Raw genomic sequence first — 24420 nt, forward strand, 5'->3', positions numbered from 1 at the left:
ATGCTGCATAAGTGTTATGGATGAAAGTTTTACTTTTCATAGGAAAGGCTGTGTTAAGAGTTAGTGTTGCGGTTTGGCTCTAGAAAGTTTCTGGTGTCTATCTACAAACAAGAAGATGGTGATACTAGAGATCGAATGTCTGAGAGTAGAAGTCCTCACTTCATATACCACGGAAGAGATAGTACTGAAAACGTGGTAAACCTGTGTATTGAAACCTGTGATGTTTCAAATCTAAGATCTCGAATCGTGCAGAAAGTTATTAATTTGAGAGAAATACGCTTATCAGCATTTAGTAACTAGAAAGTTATTACAGTTTGTTACAATGTGATGCATATACAGTATTCCATGGTATAGATTTACAATGAGCACAAAGAAAACAACTCGCATTTGTAGACATAATGCTATTCTCCTCCTGCTTGACTGAGTTATTTGAGAGGTGGATAGAGAAAAAGCAAATCCACGCGAAAGAAATACACATATAAACAAACATTTTGGTTAACAATATTAAAATTATAGGATATCGATTTCCATCTTTTACTTTTCAAAATGTTTCCACATCGCTGAGGACAAACTTTGAGCTCACCTCACATAGCGAATGTTTACTGTTTAGTATTACCAACGAACAGATAAAATAAGATAATATTCAATAATATGTGATAAATACAAAGCTCCAGGATATGAATAAATATTTATGGTATCAAAGTCCTACATGAATAGAATATGCTATATATAATTAAATCAAAAATAAACAAATACTATAATTTGAGAAAAAATAACTTTTCCCAAATAGTGCCAAAAATATTATAAATCAAATGTTCTTGTCCGTTAACTAAAAAAAGTCTTTAATCATCTTGAAAAAAAATGAAGTTGAATATTTGTTCCATTCTATGCGTTGTATAAATAGAAGATTTTAAAACATATCTGAATTGATTTCATAATGCTAAGTGTTCATGAAGCTTAAAGGTAGTATGCTTACAGTTCTTGCGAAGAGAGAATGCTAACCTTGATCCGAGAACTGCTGACAAGTGCTTGAGGATAAGTCAGTTGGTATTACGAAAATTTGATGTTAACAAGTTACATATGAGAGATGCTTGTTATCTCAATTTGTTTGGAAGAGCAGATGAACAAGGTCTGCAGTGATTGCAACTCAATTCTCGTAACACTAATCATTTACTAATATTTAATTAATAAATATTGATTGAATAATATATATCAGAACACTAATGTAGCATTAATTTTCATTCTTAGATCAAATTTTATGTCACATACATCTTTTATAATTTTGTCACTTGAGGGATTGAAAAAAATGTTTTGAGTACGGTACTAACACAGTCACTTATAACAGTTTACATTGGGCGGGGTTTGGATGCAGATTACTGGGTAAATGTTCGAGTAAAATCATCAATACATAGGTAAAGAGTATAAATCGATCTTACACGATTAATTTAACTTTTTTTCGTTAATCGATGAAGGAGTAGTTGCAATCTTATTTGTAGTTGATGAAATGAAATGTTGGTAAATGACCGTGATGGGATAGTAAGCAGTGGTGGTTTATTTGCCATCTGTTGAAAATGCATCTAATTCAGAATAATGCGTCCCAATCGATGAAAACACTTGCGTAGGTAATTTCCTAGGCTAGAAAAAACATGTCCTTGCAATGTATAATTCAGTATAATTATTGTGATGTGCATGTGGTTTGTGTATAATTAGTGGTGCTATTAAGTGTCGTGGTGTGTTGTGTGAACGTCCTGGTTGATAATTTTACTGACGTGTCTTTCGTTGGGATCTCTGGTAGTGCAGTAAACACATCACATATATGTTCTGTGTTTATTTTGTCATAAAACACTGATAGTTCTTGATCGTTGATAGATAATTCATTACTCTGTCCACCTAGACTCTGTAATGGTAAATAAATATCAACAATATCAAAATAATAATGAGAGATGCTACACTTATCATGGTTTAAAGTACCAATATTGGTGCAGCAATAGAGAATGCAGCAACATGCAGTCAATTACGGGGTTATTATTAATTTAAAAATAAATATAATGTACTTATAGGTTAATAATTGATTAATATAAATAACCGATATTTCCCAGGTAATTATATAAATACAATAGCCTAGTATTCGGTATGACCTATGGCCTAGTATTCAATGTCCAATAATCACATCTTGTTTAAATTATCCGAAACTTCGATATACGTTTTCATGATTGATTTTGAGAATTCAATATATCAAATAATATCTACTATTGTCCATATAATACTATAAAATTTGCCAATATATTGATGTTGTCAAACGTGTATATTAGTATATATTTACTTAATTTAACTTAATAACTAATCAATCAATTGATTGGTCCTGATATCGATTGATTTCCAGTAATCGATAACCAATCAATATTTTGTTTAGAAATATTCAATTTTTTAAAATTTTCCTTCTTTCAATTTTTCCAACATTTTTTTAAAAGTTTGAATGTCATATCCTACATTCATTTTTAGGAATTTCATATAAAGGTAACTAAGAAAGTTCTGTAATTTTTTCACCCACCACCTTCGAACATCGATATGTCAGCTAAGACGTTACCTGAAAGATCAAAAATAGTCCCCGTCAGCATCAGCGACCTTCTGCCAACGTTCTGGAAGGCCATGCATTACATCGCGGTAGAACTTGGTGCACCATGAAGCGAACAAGGTATCAAGTGCATTTTACACCTATATTAGGGATTTGAACTGACGCCGTGGTAGAGCGTTCATCTCCGGTGCTTGGGGTCCCTGGTTCGATCCCAGCTCGCGCCATGCGGATTTTGTGGTGGACAAACACCGTGCTCGTGGGTTTTCTCGGGGTTCTCCCGTTTTCTCCCACTTTCTTCATTCCACCATTTCACTCATTTCTCATAATCACCGTCTCCTTTAGCCTAACCGGCATAACCGTGGGACGTAAAACTCAAAGATTTCATTTCATTTTTTTAACTGACGCTCTCTAAGGTGATTGTCCAAGGAATGCAATAGGTGATAATATGACGGTGCAATGTCTAGGGAGTATGGCAGATGCAATAGTGTTTCCCATCCAAGGGGTAGAATGGTGTCTCGGGTTATCCTAGCCACGTGGGGGTTAGCATTGTCCTGTAACAGAAGAACCCTTTGGAATTCACAAGTGCTGGCTCCAGAGTTTTAAGTTTTTCTTGCACACGACTCAACTGCTGACAGTGCACAGTTGCATTGATGCTCTGACAGGCTGGTAGCAGTTTCCGAGGCAAGATACCGCGGGCAGTTCACCAAACACACAGGAGGATCTTCTTCTGGAGCAGTGCTGGTTTTGGCTGTTTTGGAACCGGTTCATGGGATGCTAACCAATGATGATGACGACGTGGAGCTTCGTACAGGACCCACTTCTTATTACATATCAGCAATCTGTCCAGAAATGGCTCCTTCCTCAGACGAGACAGCAAGAAACACAGGTGTCTACTCGCGTTACCTTCTGGCCCGGAGTCAAATCATGTGAGACATATCCGCCCAACTTGTATTGCTTCCCAAGTTAATGTAGGTACTGCTGAATGGTTTTTCCACTGTCATTAAATTGTAGTCCCAGTTCCTCACATGTCTGGCCACTATTCGCCTCATTAGCTGTCTGAAGATCTTCATTTTCTACATGTGTTGTTCTTCCGGCACGTGGTGAGTCTTCGCGTGTTTCGTCACCAGCCTCAAATTTGTCAAACCACCGCTGCACTGTCCGCGTAGTCACGACATCCTCATCAAAGGCCTGGCACATCTTCCGCCCCGCTGCAACGGCGTTTGAACCCAGTTTGAACTCCTACAGCATACATCCCTCATAACGCTCTTTGGAGGTCCCATGTCCACTCTGTCCTTACGGAAACTCACGGTATAACAGAACTGCCACAACCAGATAGTATGTTAGATATACCCACAGCAACAACTGACCTTCGCCTTATCTCCATTCACATTCAACCCACGGTGTTAGTTTCAATTGAACACATACCTCCACAGAAAGCGACAGAACTTTCTTGGTTACCTTTATAATAACTACCTTATTGAAACTATTTGCTGATGTTCATATATATGTGTGTGTGTGTACAAATTGGCTGGGAACCTCGCTCTCAGCAACAATGCTCCCAATTGGGCTCTGCTTGTCCTAAGTCCGGCCCTGCACAAGGGCTATATTCTCATATGTAACATGTTATGTCTCTAATCGGCGCCTGTGATAAGTCAGATAGACACACGCACAATATATAAACTCTGGTTCAAATTAAAAACAAATCATGTTGAAGCTTTTTTTTACTAAATTCAGCTTGATCATATAGCTAATGATAAACGTTGCTAACATTTAGATGGTAATTGACAACTCCGTAAATTGTACAATTTTTCGCATTAGAGGGTACTATGACTTTCTTTAAGAGTACCACAGAGCGGCGTACCACAACAAAAATGTTAATAGATAGCAAGAAACAGATCGTAGTTCCAAGAATCGGATCCGTCTTTGCCAAGTATCTCTTCATTCACACCACATATATATAGAAGAAATCTACATAAACCAGTTTTAGTGCTGATCCATGTAGAAGCAAAATGATTACACATATAGCGAAATGGTATTTGATCTGGATTCAGCGTCCAATGAGTACATTCTATTTTTCCAATGAAACCATAAGGAATGGAAAACTTCTATCATTTCCACTTTCAATAATGGTGCCTATCTAGAAAAAGGTAAAGCGAGAAATGGTTTTCGTGTAAAATCAGCATATCAAGAATAGGTTCCACTTCAGTCATAACTCTCATACTGCAACTGAAACTATTATAGGTAGTATATTAAATATTTCTGATTTTAACATTCGATTCGAATAATTTTAAAGTCTATAGTAGTTTGATAGTGTTTAACAGACTCACTTCAGAACCCTGTAGCTACACGGAGTTTGTTTTGCTTGTATCTTGAAGTCTGAAAAGCATTACTTGTAAAATACTGGTGGAGATTATAACACTGCTTAAAGTTACGTAATTGGGAAATCTCGTAATTATAATTACCAAAAACTATTGTTGTAATATTATACGAGCAAAGAAATGCTACAATAATTTCAAAAGTTTCCTACAAAGCGCAATTTTAAGCAACACAACAATATCTATCCACATATTTTTCGTATGTTTCGAATGGTCTGAGGTACTAAATAGCAGTAAGGCATTATGATCTTTATTACCTTTAAAAGTCATCTATCTGATAAGATATGATACTATCTCAGCAACGCTTTGAAATAAAGCCCTTTGAAGAAAGTCAAATTTCAAATTCCTAACTTTGACTAATTCTATGGCCTATGGAATCCGCAGGTTCAATGCCGAACTCACAAAAGCTCCCCATTGACTTCTGTCCTTAGTCAGCTGGATCCAATTCCTACTTTGTATTCACCTTTCTGCGATATCCATCTTAATATTGTCCTCCCATTTGTGCGTGTGTCTTCCCAATGGTCGTTTTCCTATTAGACTTCCAGTTAAAACTTTGAAAGCGCTCCTACTTTCTTCCATTCTGGCTATATGACCTTCCCCCTTGAGCCTCCTAGTTTTGATGGCCCTAGCAATGTTAGGAAAGCGGTATAAATTATGCAATTCACCACTATGAAGATTCCAGTTCCTATTTGTTGCATTTATATCATATCATGATTACAGTATTCGACATTTAGACACTTTCGCTGTGCAACGCCCCATCCGTCTGACTTGCATTATTACTGCTGTAGAGGCCTCCATAATTTGAAAGTTTGTGTTACTGTAGCATACCTAGTTTGTAACAGTAAGTAATGTAGTATTGTAAGTTTTCGTTTACCATGTGGGTTTGTAATGTGTAAATATTAGACGTACTATTATTTGAAAAATATAACTTTATACATGGTATAGAAATACTTAATGTGGTTAGATTACAGAATATGTCAAAAGAAATTCCCTGTGTATATGTAGTGTAATCTCTGAATAACTGACAGCGCTGAGGCATAATTATTTGTCCATAAATGACAGGTGTCAATTGCCGGGAATATTCAAGTTTGGATTATTCACAACTAGTTTTTTAATGTAAATATGTTGCTTTACTCAGCAAACAATAAGTTTGTATTTAACTAATGCGGTATTTGTATACAATATACCAGGGGTGACAATCTGTTCAGGTTTCGGAACTACTTTTCATTTGAGAAATTACTTGTGGTCTATTTGACCGCTCACTAACACGTTACAAGGAATCACGAAACAGTAATAAAGATCGATACAGACAGTGTGACAGAATACCGAGGGCTACTTCTCACAACTAATAGACTGCGGTTGACACATTGAATACCCTGAAGTACGCAGTAAATATGACTAGAATAGTAATATATAGATTCTAATATCGAAAAAGTGTGGTCAGCATTCAAATTATTGGCGGATGTTTGAAAGAGGATGACAAAGGAAATGTTGTTCTTTGAAATTTATCGTAAAAACTACGTTTCTTCCTTTATTTTTGAAGTTCCCGGTAAAGACAGAAGTTCCAATGGAAATAGGGTAAATTTGTCAGGACAGAAAATAAGTCTTACATACCATTCTTTGCCATACGACTGGCTCTTGTTGATAGTGATTTACGAGATTCTCTCTAACAGTAAGTCTCAAGTACATAAAAGAACAGAAGAGAGCCCTATGTTAAATAAACTTTAATCACAATACAAAAATATCACATGTGAAGTTGGTCACTGTGCATGTCCCTATATAAATAATATCACGCTAAACAGAAAGCACAGAAAGAGGACTGGTTACAAAATGTATTGGATTTCCAGAATTTAATTCAGAGGAACAAGCAGACTTGATTAGCAGGCAGTAAAGAAAAGATGGGGAATTTAAATCCACTATGGTACATCAAAACAATTAAAGAAATTTGGTGCAATTAAGAACATTGAAAAGCTGATGTAGTAGCTTATTACCTCTTAGACATATATATAATAACAGTATCACAGAATACACAGTCAAAATGGAAAGAGGACTTTCTAAACCTGAATCCTTGAAAGGGATATCTACCTATCATCAGAAGCTCCAGAATTCCCGGAAGATAACATGTAAAAATTTAGTTCCCAAATATCTAACATCAAGTGTAGAAGCCCATCTTATATCTCACAAATTACTCAGGCTGACATACATTGAAGAACATCTGCTGGAGAGATGTGCCTCGTGGCAATTCGAGAAGCAGAATTCACGTCTCCCAACTCCAGTTTCATCATCGTACACCTTGAGTAGCCTCCCCTACCCCCTTCTTACTGACACTGGAAGGTCCCACAAGTTGTCGCTCAAATATGATCGCCACATAGCAGATCTGATAGAGCATTATAGAAAATGAAGATGATCACAATTTAAGGTGCTATGGACCAGAAGAATAGGACCTATGGGGCTTCAACATTTGAATATCCAAAAAATTGTATCATGGAATTATGTACGTTTAAAGTAAATATCTTCAAATAAAGCAATCAGAACAAAGGTTGTACTATATATTGAGAACAAAATGCTCTATCAAAAACCACAAATAGTGTTGCCATAGGTGAATCAGTGTTGCCAACTCAACATAAGATAATTTTGTTTGAAATAGCACTATATACAAGTGTGCACTGGTTTAAAATGCACTATTATCACTAAATGTAATAGCGAAGTGTAGTGTTACAGATTTGGATACTGTTGGAGCTACGTGTGATGAAAATGTACAATGGAGAAGTCTGATATGCGGCAACAGATGGTAATAAAGGAATCTGGGTCTCATACTATGACTTTAGTTCAAATTCACAACACCGATAGTATAACATAGCAAAATGTCAGCAGTGTCACAAAATAATGATGCATTTGAAAAACGAAATTGAGTGATGCAATTTTTGCGTCCTGTGTCAGCTCCGAAGCTATATAGGGAGGGATCTATAGTGTAAAGTGGGATTCGAACCGCTATGAAAGAGAAAGATGAGATGAAAAGTACAACAAAAACATGTCCGAGGTGGGATTGGAACCCACGATCCCTAATATGTCGGTTGTCTAGTCTTCTAGACCACACAGCTATCCGGGTCGACTAAAAACGAAATGAGGTAGTAATAAAATAATTATATTTCCAATGTGAATATGGTAATATTTCAGTGTACTAACATAATCACATGGTGTGTAGAAGAGGAAGTAAAAGAATTTGTCAATTAACACGGAAGACATAACCAAGAAGGTACTCTTCAAAATATTGATAAGCTAATCTGGAGAACCAGTTTACACAATTATAACACGTGTTTCTTTCCTCGCGTGAACCATTTGTTTTCGCGAGTTGTCTGTTTATTCACCGGGGCTACAGAAGTATAATGCAAAATCCTCACTTTTGTTTCATACATTCCTTTATTACCATCTGTTGCCACATATCAGACTTCTCAATTGAACATTTTCAACACACGTAGCTCCAACAGTGTGCAACACTGTACCACTACACTTAACTGTTAGGTTTAGTGATAACAGTACATTTTAAATCTGCATACACTTGTATATGGTGCTATTTCAAACAAAAAAATTTGTATGCTGAGTTGGCAACACTGCGTTACCTCTGGCAACACTGTTCGTGGTTTTCGATAGGGCATTTTGTTCTCATTATACATGTGCAACTTTTATTTTGATTGCTTTAACGGTATTCAAGATATTTACTTTAAACGTACATAATTCCATGATGCCATTATTATAATAATAATAATAATAATAATAATAATAATAATAATTATTATTATTATTATTATTATTATTATTATTATTCCATTTCTGATGATGTTCTATCAGATGTCCTATGTGGCAATCAGATTTCAGCGACAACTTGTGGAACCTTGCCGTGTGAGATTCTTCAACTTTACAATGATAACTATCTGAATTTGTTTTATCGGAAGTTGGTATAACAGACATATCAACAAAATACTTAGTGGAACAAAGCGAAAGTCTTGAAACTTCAGTACTGATCAAATGTTTCCAGTTTCACTTGCATAACTTTTGTTGCTTTAACGGAGTAAGAATTACTCTCCACGGTTAAAGGAGAGCTTGACCCTTGCATTTTCAGAGCAATATTCAAACATTGGAATTCCATGCTATGCGTTTGTGTTGTGACTGAATTAATGAATATTGTACGGTTTTCAAAACATTTCTACTGTCACGCAGTCAACATGGAAATTTTTCTCTCTCGGACCAATGAATATATTTTTTTATAAAATTCAAACACGATTGCAATATTATAATGTCAACAGGTGTGGTCTTGTAGTTTCGATTCCCGCTGAGATACAAATAATGACTAACACGAGAGAGAGAGAGAGGGGGGGGGAGAATTCATTTCTAAAATTATCGATAACTCAGTTGACTTCACACGAAATGCTTACTGACTCCAGAAATGCTCGATTCACGCGTAGAACGTTCTTTGTCTATTAGAGAAATCAACATCGAAACAAACAACAGCTCTAAAGGATAAATATGAATATTTCTTCATGAGAAGAAAAGTGTAAAAGTTCTGTAAAATCGGTAGGGAAAGTTGACCTCTGTTCATAGGAACGTGCATAATTAGAACGTAACATTACAGTTTTCAAATTTTTGCTATTTCTGTTACAGGAAAATCGAATAAAGACACGGTTTGCAGACCAGAAAAGCATAAAGCTTCTTTTCAGAGTTCCACTTCTGTTGTTTTGCTCTGGAAAGAATAGATTATTTCTAGAAAATATAAATCAGATTAATCGTAAAAAAGTAAAATAACTTACCCGATCAGTATGAGACAAAGTACCGGCGGTTGGAAACTACTGCTTTAGATAGATTTAACAAAATTCCATCTTATTTAGGTTGGGCCATAAGAATTATTAATAGGAAACTCTTTTGTTGCCGATTAACGAAATGCTATAAATGTAATGTATAAACTATTCTCAAAGGAAAATTAAGGAAATCGTGGTCATATTTGAGGCAAATAGCCCTTTGTTCTGTTACAAGTTCTTTACTTGCTTCAGAGGTGAAATGTATAAAATGTTAATGTAAATATTTAAAAATTAAAGCTCACGCATTTTTGGTAGAAAGTTGCGAATTATTATTCTTTTTTTCCAGAAGTTCAATATATTTGAAAGATTCAATTTACTGTGTAATTTTGAATTATGATTATTAATTATGTAATACATACGTACATACTGCTAATGTCTCTAACAAAGGTAACTTGTTTCATTCAAATTATATTTGAGTTGGTGTTTTGAATTACACGTATTTATTTTTATCTAAATTTGTTTAACATCGATAAGTTTATTATAATTTAATTCATTCAATATATCTGTCCTAATGCAGTCAGTAGATTATAGATATATTGTGAACATTTCCACCATATGTTTTTATAACTGTGTGTAAATACAAAGGTCACATACAAAAATGAAATAAATTGTAAATTATAAATGATATATATATATATATATATAGGTTTGAAATGACGCATTGTGCCTATGTTGGCCTTAATCTTTTAAATATTTTCGATCTGAACATCACGTATAATGCTTATTTATTTTTGACTAACGAGAAGTATACATGTTCGAGGTTCCAGTTCACTTCTATATACGACCATATCCTGATGACTTACTCCTTTGGCGTAAAAGATCCTGGTTCGATTCCCGGCGGGAGTTCATGTCGTTCGAATTCCATGTTAAGCTGTAGGTTCTCGTCCCGTATACCCTCGCTGCTGAAAGGGAAGCTAAACCCAAAATCAAATCAAATTTAAATATTTCCACAAAATTGTTTGAATAATAAAGTTGATAGAAAACGAAAGTACACTAGGTAAACTTTGAGAAAAGTATCTAACCGCCACAAAATTCTATACTTGAGCTTTAGATTCGGAATTATACAACACTAAATTGCACGAAGCATATATTGTAGTTCAAAATATCTGTTTTGTACTTGCCATGTTCTTAACTTTTTTTTTTTTTCAGAAATGAAGAAAATGAGTGCGGTAAGTGACACCCCATGACGTTCTATCACACCATTGAGAAAGGATTTAGAAAATATTTCTTGTACCAATCTTCTCGTGAAAACTAAATTTGGGGAAAGCAACCTTCGTCCAGTCCCCTCCCCGCTGTGTAGTATGTAGTACATTACAATGTCATGAAAAATGTTTATTACGCTTGATACGTCATTAAGTGTAAAATTGAAACCGTTATCCAATTTATATTGCTCTTCCATATCGTATCGACAATTTCCCATTCTTGAGTACCGTATTTCGTTAGTTATTTGCGAATCACGATTTACATGCTATCCTATGGATTGGGAAGCCAGTGGTAAAAGGTAAAGATTCCCTTAAAAGTTGAAAATTATTGCTTGGTTCATAGGCAACCACATTAACAGGTAAGATGTGGGTGTTGCGTAGTACTTAAGGGGAATTTGCTTACATCGGTTGATTGTCTTTTATCATGAGATGAACCGGATGGATCAACTCTATCAACAAACTCCATTCCTAATCTTTGATCCTCTACATCTTGGCCAAAATTCATGGTGATCCACCAAGTACTTCTTCACATGTTGTTATGTATCTTGGATGGACACACAGACAGAGAAAATATACAAAAAAGTGTTAATTAATTGCGTTAGAGATATAATGGTGTAACTATACGGAATTACTGTGTATCCGTCGGATTGCTCTAAGGAATAATTATTTACAAATTAAGTAGTGTAGTTTTTAGAAATTAAAGTTGTATTTTATGTGAAAGCATAGGCTGGAGAAATGTTTATATCGCATTTATAGAGATATTTAAAATTCAGAAAGGAAGAAGGTAGCTGCTACGAAGATTTTTACTACAAACTTATTGATACGAAGTTCTGTTAATAAAGAAGCCTTACAAACATGTTACATTAATAAATGCCCAAGATGGTAGCAAAAAAGACAAGAAGTGTATTTTTGAGACGCTGAATAAAGATTTTTTAAAAAAATCTTTTTCTCTTGGTGTTTGCTGTACGGTGATTGATACTTAAACTGTAAATGGTATATTTCTACCACTTTCAGTTGGAATAGAGAGGTAAGGATAGAGGCGGGGTACTGAATCCACATTGAAAAAAGCATTAACCTTTGCCATCACACCGAAGAACATGCATAGCATAGCTCGTTAATAATAATAATAGAACTTGACTGATTATTATGCATATTCCCTCAACAAATAACTCATTTAATAAATCTCCGTAATCGGTGGAAAGCTGCAACTGTTAGTGGACGTAAGTACTACGGTTTCGCGGCTTGTTCGCAATAACGTGTGCTACGATGTCCTGTTTCACCCTTATACTTGAAATATACCCTGACAAACAAAATACGTCACAGCACTCGTTATTCCCAACGCGAAGAACTATGAAGCTGGCGGTCATGAAGTCTTCCGACTTCCCGCCAAAGCATTTATTGTTCATTTTTCTCAAGACTTGCTTTTTGTCTACTTTGGATCTATCTTGAAATCAGAGAATATTTAAGAATACTGTTGAGAGTATGTCCTCAACCCTGTAGGGAATTATACCCTGTAGGGAATCCCTTGCACACCCATTGAACATTGGTCAAATATGCATTTTTGGACTCCGTATGTACGACTTCCTTTACGTTAGTGACTGCCACTCCACGGTTTCCCAAAATTGAAATAGCGCGTGTTAAATTTTAGCTCTTTTCCTATTTTGCGCGGCCCTAGCTCTGAAACTAAGCATTTCCCCCACAGGTCTATATGAAGTTTTTCTCTTATTTTAATGTGAGATATATATATATATATATATATATATATATATATATATATATATATATATATATATATATATATATATATATATATATATATATATCCAACTCCCCCAAGTTTCAGGCCTGAATTTGGATTAAAACGATATCGGAAGTATCACTGTTTATCTCAGTGACCCCGAAAACTGTGGATGCGGCACTAATATCGGTCATTTCGTATCATTTTTAAATATCTCCCCTTACCCTAAGCTGCGCTGTCAAAGTGTAATGACAAAAGCCATTCCAGGCTCGAACCTCATCTATATGAAAACTTTGAATCGAGTTCTGCCGAGTGGTTCAACAGTTATTGTCACAAACGTAGTTACTTAATTTTTATATATTTTTATATAGTTCTTCCTTCTCCTCTCCTAAGTGGAAACTCTCTGGCATTACTGGTAATCATCACCAGAAATATTTTAATTACTGATACTTATCGGTAAAGCTAGTAATAGAAATTCCATTTCAACATTCACCAAACCAAAGAGTGATTGCTAGTAATCGTAGTTGATATGTAATAAATCACGACATTTCCGACTTTCACAATAACTTATAGACCCTATTATACAGTATGTTCTGTTGAAAATATACCAATCAGAAACGAAAATATGTCGGTAACCAATAGGGCTAGTGTTGACGGGACTAAAAACCATGGGGCTGTGAGGGTTTAGAGGAGCGCTTACATTGACCGAATCATCTGGTTTCGTTTTTCTGGAAGAGAAAATCTTTGAGTTTTATCATCACCATAAATCAATCGCCGTATTCACCTCAATAAATCTCCACGTGCACTCCTTGGTTAATTAACAAAGTCAAGACCAATGTCCATCCACGTACTGCACAGGATTATTTGATTCACACAATATCCTTGAACCCTACAGAAAAAGTTCACAGAACCGAATCAAGTGATAGGACCTCGGGGGTCGGTTAATAGGACATCCATTTTCAAACCAATCGTTTTCAAGACAATCTCTGGCATTACTGGCGTAAGTCAGCGGGAACCGTCTAGTTAGAACGTGAATCTATGAGGTATATGGGGTACAGCATAATGTCTCAACATTTCCAGAAACGTTACTCCTGTAACTGTAACGAACTGAATTGTCCGACCATAGAATTCTGAGTCAACCCACATCACATATTTAATTTGGAGCTGTCGCGTTTATGTTCCCCAACTGGATACATATTTCCCCTATCCTGCAGTTGTGCCTATGCAACTAATGGTACGGCAATTAACTGAAAATACCAGCAATCACCGCTCTGGCCTAGTGAATGTTCAGAATTAATTTCTATTACCGTACTTCTTCACAAAATGGAACTCGTGTAAGGAATTTATTCTCTTCAAAAATAATAAATAATAATAACAGTTGGCAAAGTAAATGACGCCATTCTCCCCACATGTAAACAAACGTGAAGCACTTGCACTCTAGTAACCTTGCGATCTTTCGTCTGCTGGTGATAAAGCTCGATGATCTCCTCCCCTAGAATAAAAGAAATCGTAAGATATATTCTCTATTATTGGTATGTTTCCAACCGGATACACTATGTTTGTTTAGATTGTACTTTTTGTGTAACGGATTGTTAAATGAATTTATATTTGCGTAGCAATTTATTAGTTTTATCTCGTATTTTTGATTTGAAGAAAACTATTATTTATTTATTTATTTATTTATTTTGTTGTTTACGTGGACCTGCGATTCATTTGTCCGTTTTCATGTCATTTCTCTGATTCTGGAGCAAACTGCGATGCGATACTGCTTAAATAAAACACTGATATCAAGCTCAGGAGAGGCCTAGTCACTCAAGCCCCTTAAATGACGCCACTATTCGAAAGTGAGCTAGAGCCGGTTTGTCTCATCTATGCCCTCGGAAAGTATGCGAACTATACTTCGGCCCCACCTCCGCCGTCCCTCTAACGGAGGAAATTCTTCCTTTGCTTACGGAAAGGAAGTGAATGACCTCAGCTGTGTTGCCAATTTGTCATTCAATCGTTTGGTCTTGACGAGTGAAGATCGTAGGCTAGAATGGCTAACAAGATAGAGGACAGCAAAGTCCGTGAAATAATTCATTTTGCAACGCTTCCGCATCTAACGATTGAAAGATCTCGGCCGCAACAACTTCTCCCTATTCTTTTGAGGAAGGTAGGGAAAGTACACATCGACTGCAGCTCCAGAAGGGGCACAGATCAAATAGAAATGCTCTAGCGCTCAAGTTTTTGAAAATATGGTTGTTCAAGAATCGATTCTTTGCCTATAACCCTCTTAACGTTTCGCCTCATGTGACAAGGAAATAAGTGTGTGCGCCATAGTAGATGAAATAAGGTATCAAAGGCAGGACATCTTATCGAAATTCTGATTACGTGAAATTATTTATGTACTCTTATTTACATAGAGAGAAAAGTATTTCGTCACTCCGATAATTAAAACTTCTTTGATTGCAATCGTGTTGCCTCTTATGGTCCCTGTGAGATTAATGCATAAACTGCATAAAGATTAGGTTGTTATTGTAAAATGCTTTATTAGATGCATATATTTCCATCGCTTCTTATTTACCCAGTATAGAAATGTTTAGTAAGTTTTACGAATTTCTTAACTCTTACATTTTCATTTAGACTTTATACTTGCAATCAAAGCATACAATAAGGGTATTTTTAATTTCAAGAATGAAAATGAAAATAAAATTAAATCTTCGTGTCGCTCTTTATGCTATAGAAGGTGAATGATTAATGGACGTAAAATTATAGTTGAAATAAGAATGTAGACGGAAGGGGAAAAATTTCGACAAAAATGCTTGGATACAATATTGTACACTAATAACTCTCATGATCTGGGATCGAATCAGGGCCTCCTTGCACCAAAAGTGAGAGTTGTACTTCTGAGATTCCATTCATTTAAGTTAACTTCCTGTATATGTTATTTCTTTTAAATATGTTATCTCTAGATCAGAGACCTTGTAAGAATCGAAGCCAGAAGTAACACACTCACGAAAAGCGTAACTTTTTACAGAGTCCTCTGATATATTATTTTAATCGTTCTGTATTTAAATATTTTTGCATTAAACTCATGTAAATTTACACGAGTATATATCAACCGTACTTTATACTCATTTTCGCTACAACGAATTTAACTTGCAAGTGGATCAGGAGTCAACAAAATATTTGTAATTTCTGTGGTTTAGTTCTAGATTAAGGTGACGGTTGCGTTTTGCTCCTCTTTGTTTAACCTAAGTAATGTTCTATCTTACGGGAGAAAAGAGCTAGGGAGAAAAGAAAAAAATATAGGAGTTGATACAGAAGAATGTTGAAAATAAATTTTAATTAATTCAAACAACCAACGTCTGCAATTTTAACCGCATTGACAAAAATATATGTAAACTTTTTTTAAAAGTTAATGTATAAGAATATGGTTGAGTTTTTGTCTGCACTGGTATGGTTTTAAACTTGGGTGACCTGATTAATTCTTAGTCAGCAAACGGAAGTGAAGTACTGTTATTAATCTTGGTGAAACGTTGCGATTGCGAATGTAGTTCTATTTTTTTATTTGTTTTTTTTTTCGTCTAAAACGAGAAAGAGAATCACATTACATTATCCTCGCTGCTAGAAGATAACACTCAAATTTATATATATATAAGTTTCGCTTATTTTAATGAAAACTTAAAGATAACATATGTATGATTGTATTTTAACATTATGATCCATTATATTTTCATATATCTTGGAAAGATATAGGTATCATTGCTTAATTAGTTTTAAAAATAGTATAATAACTGAAAAACGTAAATCGTGAATCTCAAAAACTCAGTGGTATTAAATGTATACTACACTTAAATATAAATATATGAAAAATCTCTGAGTCTGAGATATAAATCTAATCTCGTACAATTCGCAGCAAGAGTACATATTTCCGTCACGTGCTTTTTTTCAATAACTGTGGAAAACCAAGCCCTTAAAGATGAAGTTCTCGAAACTTAACAGGACTACGCACTTTCTACTTACAGAAGTCTACTTCAATTGGTATACGCGTAAGATAAGAGCGGATAAGATTGGTCATGATAAGTTTTCTTAGATGGCAGCACCTATAAATACGTGGCGAATATTCTTTTATTATGTATAATGAAGTTAGTTTATAACTAAAATCCAATCAAGTTATTTAAATACCCATGATTAGGAGGCAATTAAAGTATTTGTTTGCTCTATCTCGTTTGCTTCGTACTTTTTTCCGTATTGCAAAACAAGTAAAAATGCAAAACACCTTATGGCCTTAAATAGGAAAGAAGAGCTAAATTCTCACTGTATTGAAACGTAAGGAAAGCGAAATACAGTGGATTCTCGATTATCCGAGTTTCGATTAACCGAGGTTCCGTGTTATCCGAGCTTAATCCAAATAAACAAAAATTGAAACTAATGCGGTCACAATGATAAGCAGTCTGCAGGCTTTTGTTTCAGCAACAAAGTAAACGTAAAGCCCAAGTAAAGGTAACGACCCCACCCGACGTTGCTACAATTAAGTGTTCGAGCTTTAATCGTTGCATGTCTTGAGCTTCAGTTAGTGAAGGCACTACTCTATGGTACCAGCTGACATTATGATGCTGCAACGTCTGAGCAATACAGCGGCCAAAACCGAGCCAGCTTAATGAAAAATGTGTATGCTAAACAGTACCTTATTTGTGTTGTTTTTTGTATTGTGTTTTACTTACGTAAACGTATCAATGTCAAAACGGATTTTATTTACTGTATTATGGCTATTTTCTTATATATATATATATATATATATATATATATATATATATATATATATATATATATATATATAGCCTATATAAGGAGAAATACTATAATCAATAAACAACAACAATAGGTATTGTACAAAATTCTTGTATCCATTCGTGTTAACCGAGTTTTTGCTTATCCGAGTTAGATCCGGTCCACATTAACTCGGATAATCGGTACTCTACTGTAATGAGAAGTTGGGTAACAATGCGGAGGATGGATGATCAAACATAACTATGTGCGCAATTTACAAAGTGAGAGTACTTTTCTTTGGTTATTTTGGGGTATGTATTGCAGATCAGCAACAATCGAAACGGCAGCTTCCGCATTTGTTATAACACGTCTTTCCTCGTCCCACGTTAATTCCTAATCTTTAGAATAGTCCTGAATCTTCAGTACAGAATGTTTAATACTATGCTTTAGAATAACAATGCCCTTTTGAGTTGCATTCATTTAACTACTAACATAGCTACCATATATTTAACCAATATTATTATATGTATACAGAATATTCTATGTAAGTTTCAATATTTGTATCAGTTTAAATTTTAATAAGTTATTAACGTTATTTGACGGAATGTACTTTCACAGTGTACGAAAAAAGCTTCCTACATGTAAGCATATGTTTAAAAGCCAATATTAATGTCAAACCATCATATGCTTGAGTGAAGCATTTGGGATCACAAATCCACTCCACCTAGCTTGCTCGGAGCTCCGTGGAAATCCTTTCCTATACTGCTCGAGCCTCAAAATATCTCTCTTTACCCAGTATTAGTCAACTATTTATGGTAAAGTAATTGTATATTACATCATTTATAATTAAAAAAGAATTGTAATAAAAGTCGGTAATAGGAAAACATTCCCATGTATAATTTAGCTCTACCTACTCTACCTATATCTGCATATGCAAAACTTTACATTATGATCACTCATTGCAGTCCTCAGACTGCGGTAACGACAAACTGAAAGTGTTATTGCTAATATGACCATAGAGATACATTAATCGACTGAGTAAAACAATCGCTTAGGAAGGAAATGGTGTTATAGATTTGCAACTTTAGTAGTCTTCCTCCCAAATATGGCGATTTCTACTGCTTAATGAAAAGTTTTTCCATTGATGAGTACTGAACAATTGTTAACACAATCTTACTTGGACTGGGATCGAACCAGAGACCCTTACTTGAGAGATGAAAAATCTATCACAAACCACAGGGCTCTTCTTAATATTGCTAAAGTTTACAATTAAATGTAATTGTATGTAAATTAGTCTAATTATTAAACAATTATAGTTAAATAAATAATAAAAATAACATTCAATATACCTATATTGCTTATCATTTTTAATAATAGTTAATTAATAACAACTAATAACACTGTAAACGAAAGCCTTCATTTCGTGTTACTCAAGTTATGATTTGAAACTAGTTGGATTCTGAATTTGAAACTCAGGTCTAATGAGAAATTTTAATGATCCAATCAGAACTCTGCTTGTATCAGAAGCTGAATAATGTATGAGATAATTAGGGATAGAGTTTGATGGCATATAAAATACTTTAAAAAAGATACCTAAAAATATGCATTTATGAGCTAATCGTTTTTGATAAATACTGTTAATGATGTTCTAAACAGAACACATTACGCAAGCTATGTTGTGACGTAACACGACTTTATATTCATCACTGAGTTTACACTTAAAATTCAGAAGCTAAAACTCTCAAAAGATGCATAATACTAATTACAGTTAAATGTTATTTTAATTAAAGTTAAAATTTGTAAGCAGTCTCGATAAAGTCAGTTTAACTGTCATATATTCATCATTCGTGGTTACATTTTTTGCAATTTTTAAAAAGAAATGACCGACGATAGTCAATTAACTCAATTTTATATTGAGATACAACAGGGCACATTTTAATTTTTAACAAAGTTACTTGGTTCTTGAACAGTTTTAGTTTGTAATGGAAACCTTGTTGGGAAATGAAGGAAGTTATGAAACATCGTTTCATAATCTCTTTTATTTCCCAGCATTTGTTCACAATTGTACGGCAAAGATACATGAAAAGCATAATTTTTGAAACCAGTAATATTCATAAATACTTTCAGATTCTTTTTTTTTTTTTTTGTGTGTGTGTGTGCGTGTTTGCAATCAGTCAATCTATATCTGGAAAGTGACAGCGCACTTCTTCAGTAATACGGTGGCATGAGTGTAGAAGACATAATACATACGTAATTTTTGAGTATACTGTTTTGAAGAAATTCCCTGCCATAACCATATACGTACGATCCGAATCTGTTTAAAAAGTGACACGTCGCCACATTGGATGCCATCAGAAAGCAATGACTGGTGTCAGTTGTGTGTGTCTATTGTTTAACAATTTAAAAGGAAAACAAGTTTTTCCTTCGAGGCAACTACGTATGGCAGTCATATAACTTAGTGATACTATGTTTTGAAATTTTAAAACCAGGAGGATTAGAACAAATTATTTTTATGATGTAATGTTGACATATTAACTACTTCTAACTGTTTTTCAAGAAATTTGTATTAGATCCGATTCGATTATAGTAATGTTACATCCTTAAAGTTGCACAATCATAGGAGTAGATCATCATTTCTGCAATGTCAATATTTGAGTTTCTTCTCTCATCTGTCTATAGTGTCATCGACAACATCACATACGCGCATATATGTAATGACTGTAGGCGTATAGTAGAACGGAAGAAATGACTATTCATATTAGGAAATAAATTGTAGATTAAGTCGTATATTTAACAATGTATTAGTCTCATCTTTACATCTGACAATGTATGGAGAGGAAGAGGAGAAATGTAAATACAAAGGGGTTAAAACTAACTATCTTCTGTTTCTTGGAGTTGAAGAAAATCAAGTATCTTGCTACAGTAAGAGAGTCGAGTGATTTTGAATTTTAGCGATAAATGAAGGAAGAAAATGGGTCTTTGCAATAGTGAAAACCGGTAAAAAGGAATATGTATATGGTAATCTTATGCATCTTCAGGCTTCAGAAGGACTAATCAAAAGAGGCAGCTTAAGGAAAAGATTAGAAAACGAAGGAACTGGCGAAGAAGGAACAATGGACTTTAATTTTGAGCATGACCGGAAACAAAATAGAATTCCATATTTTTAAAACGGTTCTTAAATATTTCTACTCTCCACTAACGCGTAGAGAAACACGAGTATACATTAAATTGTGTCTTTATTACAATGTAACAATTCAAATTCAGTACTTAAGTCATGTTATAGTGACACCATATTATAGCTCAAGAAGAAAGAACACAAGTTTAATATACGCTAATTTTATAAAATCATACGGCTCATATTCTATAAACTCATATAAACGTATAACCCTAAGAGTGACCCATAGTGCAAAAAGTGTTCTATACAAGCCCAGTTTATAATAAATAAATAAATAAAATAAAAAACAATAAAAAAGTAGAAATACTGTCCTGCATCATAACACATATGAATACTAAAGCAAAAGTATTTCTAATTTGAAACGGAAAAGTATGAAATTACAATTAAATCTTAGCCCTCGAAATATGATATGATACTTTTAAATGTTTACGTAATTAATACGTACACGCACGACACGACAATTATCACAAACCAGTAGAATGAGTTTGGAATGATATTTAATATTGCCCGTCAGTCAATACGCGTTACATATATGACAATCTGGCGCATTTTTGCAAGAAAGCGCTACATTCCCAGACTACTAACCAATTAGTTACTTGAGAAACCAAACCTCGCACATATCCATGTCTATTGAGGGTTTAAACCATGAACTATGGCAATATGTAAAGAGGGCACAATCTAATAGTGGAGAACATGTGCAGGTGCTTTCAAATAATGTAGTGGTCTTTTCTGAATTAAAGGTGTCTTACACACATTCCAAGTTCAATAACTGGTAGCAAGATGGTGCAGCTACAGTATATTTACTTAACTTATTTCTAACTAACAGAATAGAAGTAATATTATCGACTTCTGAAAGTTGAAAGTGTTAATATATTACCAGAGTAATAATGATTCATATTTACAACAGAAAATTTTAGAATTGAATGAGAATTCTAAGGTAAATTTTACGCACTGTGTAAGACTATCACCCACAGAATGAGATTGGAAACTACGAAACAACAAGTCTGTACTACACACAACGCTGAAAGCAACTGTTCAAGAATTTTCAAGCTTGTGATGTTGTGATGTGCAATTATATGAAATAAAACAAAATTTTTCAGTTTAACTTCCCATGATTATGCCGTTTACGCTAAGGGAGACGATGATTGAAACAAGTGAAGATGATTGAAGAATTGGTGGAATGAGAAAGTGGGAGAAAACGGTCGTATCCCGAGAAAACCCGCGGATATGATGTTGCCCACTACGAACTTACTTGGCAGTAGATTGAACCAGGGATTCCCAGGGCCGGATTAAGGGGGGCTATAGCCCCGGGCCTCCAGCTGGAGTGGAGCCTCCACCCTGGTCAAAACTTCAACAGGCTATCTAAAAAGAATCATGAAGATATAATCATTATCATAAAATAAAATACGACAAAAAGTATGAAACAGATTTCCTAAGTCAGCAGGGGCCACATATTTTTTCTATTCCCGGGCCTCCAGATGGGTTATTCCAGCCCTGTGGAGCCCATGCACCAGAAGTAAGAGCTCTACCACTGAGCCCCCGTGCCCCCGTATGTGGAATTATAAAATATTATATGAAAGAAATGAGCTACTCGGGGAAATATAATGAAATGTTACATTTCTAACTTCCAGGTATTCGAAATCAAACTTCCTACATAGTCTTCTGTGGTTAAATCTCAACCCATTAGGCCTAATAACTGAATTTCACTGAAAGCGGTACTTACCATTATGTTTCCTTGAGCTGCTCAAATAGTGAGCGTAAAACAAATGAACTTCAATGTTCATTTATGTGCGAGCTATCGGTGTAATAATAGTCCAATGACGATCGAAGGACAACTGGAGGATATTGATCGCGTCATAGTTCGAGAATCTACATCAGGACTCTTGGATAATATATGCAAGAAGTACAAGATAAATAGAAGTAAATATTTCAGCAGGTTTTATTTTGTTATTTTGGGTGTATGAGTTGATGTCTAATTTGAATTATCTATTATTACTTGATTGTCTCCATGATTTAAAGGATCTAAGAAAACTTTCCAATAATCAGAATATGCATAAGTACATAACCCTTATAATTTATAGAAATTATCTCGAACATTAAAGTCCCCAAATGTTTTTAATTATGCACAGATATAAACCATTTATATCTGGATTTGGAATATAAATAACCATTTTTACTAAACATTGTTCTTCTAGAATGTTATAAAACATCAGTGGCAGGCTGTCAGCAGTTGCATTATTTGATTAGAGAACAGTATTCGTTTTTCTAAATATGATACCAGATCACGATAGAATACTTTTTCGAAATTATTTGTGTTCAAGAACAAACGTTAACTTTTGTTGCTGTCCCCTAAATTAACTTGTTATATTTCAGCTTATTACCTCGATACCAGAATTGTCTTTCATTTTTGTTTGCTGCGTTATAACACTAAAAATATTTTTACAAATAAAAGGACCTATGTATGAAAATAACTATGAGTAATTAGTAGCATATAGTGAACACATTATTTACTTTGTCCATTTGTTAGTCTCCACTTCATCTTTAGATGTGTCATTGACTTTTCCATTCACAAAAAGTTGCAGGCATAAATCATTGTAATGTATCAAAATAGTGTAGGCCTATTTAAATTTCTGTAAAGATAAAGAACATAAAGTATAAAAGATAATAAAAGTTTCTTTGATCATTTTATTTATGAAAAGTTATTAATAAGTACAATAATTCATTTCACGTAACGAGAACTATTCAAATTACTCGCCATAAATTACTTATATACTGTAATAGAGCCTGCATGTGCTTCATAAACAGCAAGAATATTTACAGGAGACGGGAAAACAAAAGGTCATGCTAAAAAAAAAAATAAATAGGAAAAATATTGTCAATTCTATAGAATGCAAAACAGAACACGAAGCTAGATGTTGTAAATAGAACATTGTGTAATGTTTCGTATAATTTATTGATCGTTATCTCAGTTATAAAGTTTGATCAAAACATTAATATGTGAATTACGAGACATTTATGTCACATTCAAAATTCAGAACGATGTCTAGTTATTTTGTTGGAATGTATGCTAATTCTTCTTAGTGAATCATTGTACATGAGAACAAAATGCATTGAGTCTATAACAAATTTCTCCAATAACATCAACATGCAAACGAGAAATACCACAGCTTTTTCTCCAGTAGCAAAAATTCGAAATGTTCATAATGTTCTAAATTAAATTGATAATAGTGTTTTGTCTTTATACAACTCCATATCTTTGCAAACCATTTCAACATTAAATTATGAGTAGTTCGAAGTGTAATTTTAAACCGAGGATCAATAGTGAAAATTCAAATTTTATCAAATTTAAGAATTTACATATACACATTGCGCTGTTCAGAACAATGTACACACACACTTTAAAACAAAATAGTTGCAATACTATGGTATTACTGCAATACAAGGAGAAAGATTACAATATAGACACAATTTCTTAGTGTAATTAATAAATTCTCAACTGCGAACCACAATCCTCTAAACATTTTCGTGCACGATTCTTGGTGACAACTTCCAGAGTAGCCTCAAGAACTGGTTTACAAGTCAGTTCTATTGATGACTGTAGTATCTTACGGTTCACTATGTTTTTAACGGTCCCCACAAATAAAAATCAGGAGGGGGGTAATGAGGCGTACGCGGGAGATTCTAAACTTTCCTCCTTCGTCCTATCCAATATTCCGCTACATGCTTCCAACAAGTAAGGAACCATATGGT

The 24420-nt window shown here is 34.4% G+C and overlaps 1 protein-coding gene across 9 annotated transcripts in view; it reads right to left on the bottom strand.

The window, feature by feature from the left end:
- The window catches only part of LOC145668033 (UPAR/Ly6 domain-containing protein qvr-like), a 416709-nt gene that overhangs the window by 286539 nt on the left and 105750 nt on the right, over window positions 1-24420 (bottom strand). For 3 of the 9 annotated variants that reach the window (XR_014127955.1, XR_014127948.1, XM_081735501.1), the window contains exon 2: window positions 23182-23300. The exons of the other annotated variants lie outside the window; for them this stretch is intronic. Coding sequence is in view for 1 of the 3 variants with exons in the window: in XM_081735501.1 (XP_081591627.1) it covers window positions 23182-23190 (9 nt within the window). In the remaining 2 variants the exon portion in view is untranslated. The remainder of the gene's footprint in view (window positions 1-23181; window positions 23301-24420) is intronic. 9 annotated transcript variants of the gene reach the window in all.

The sequence above is a fragment of the Thermobia domestica genome, chromosome 13, assembly GCF_964235325.1.
Source record: "Thermobia domestica chromosome 13, izTheDome1.hap1.1, whole genome shotgun sequence".
Classification (NCBI taxonomy): Eukaryota; Metazoa; Arthropoda; class Insecta; order Zygentoma; family Lepismatidae; genus Thermobia; species Thermobia domestica.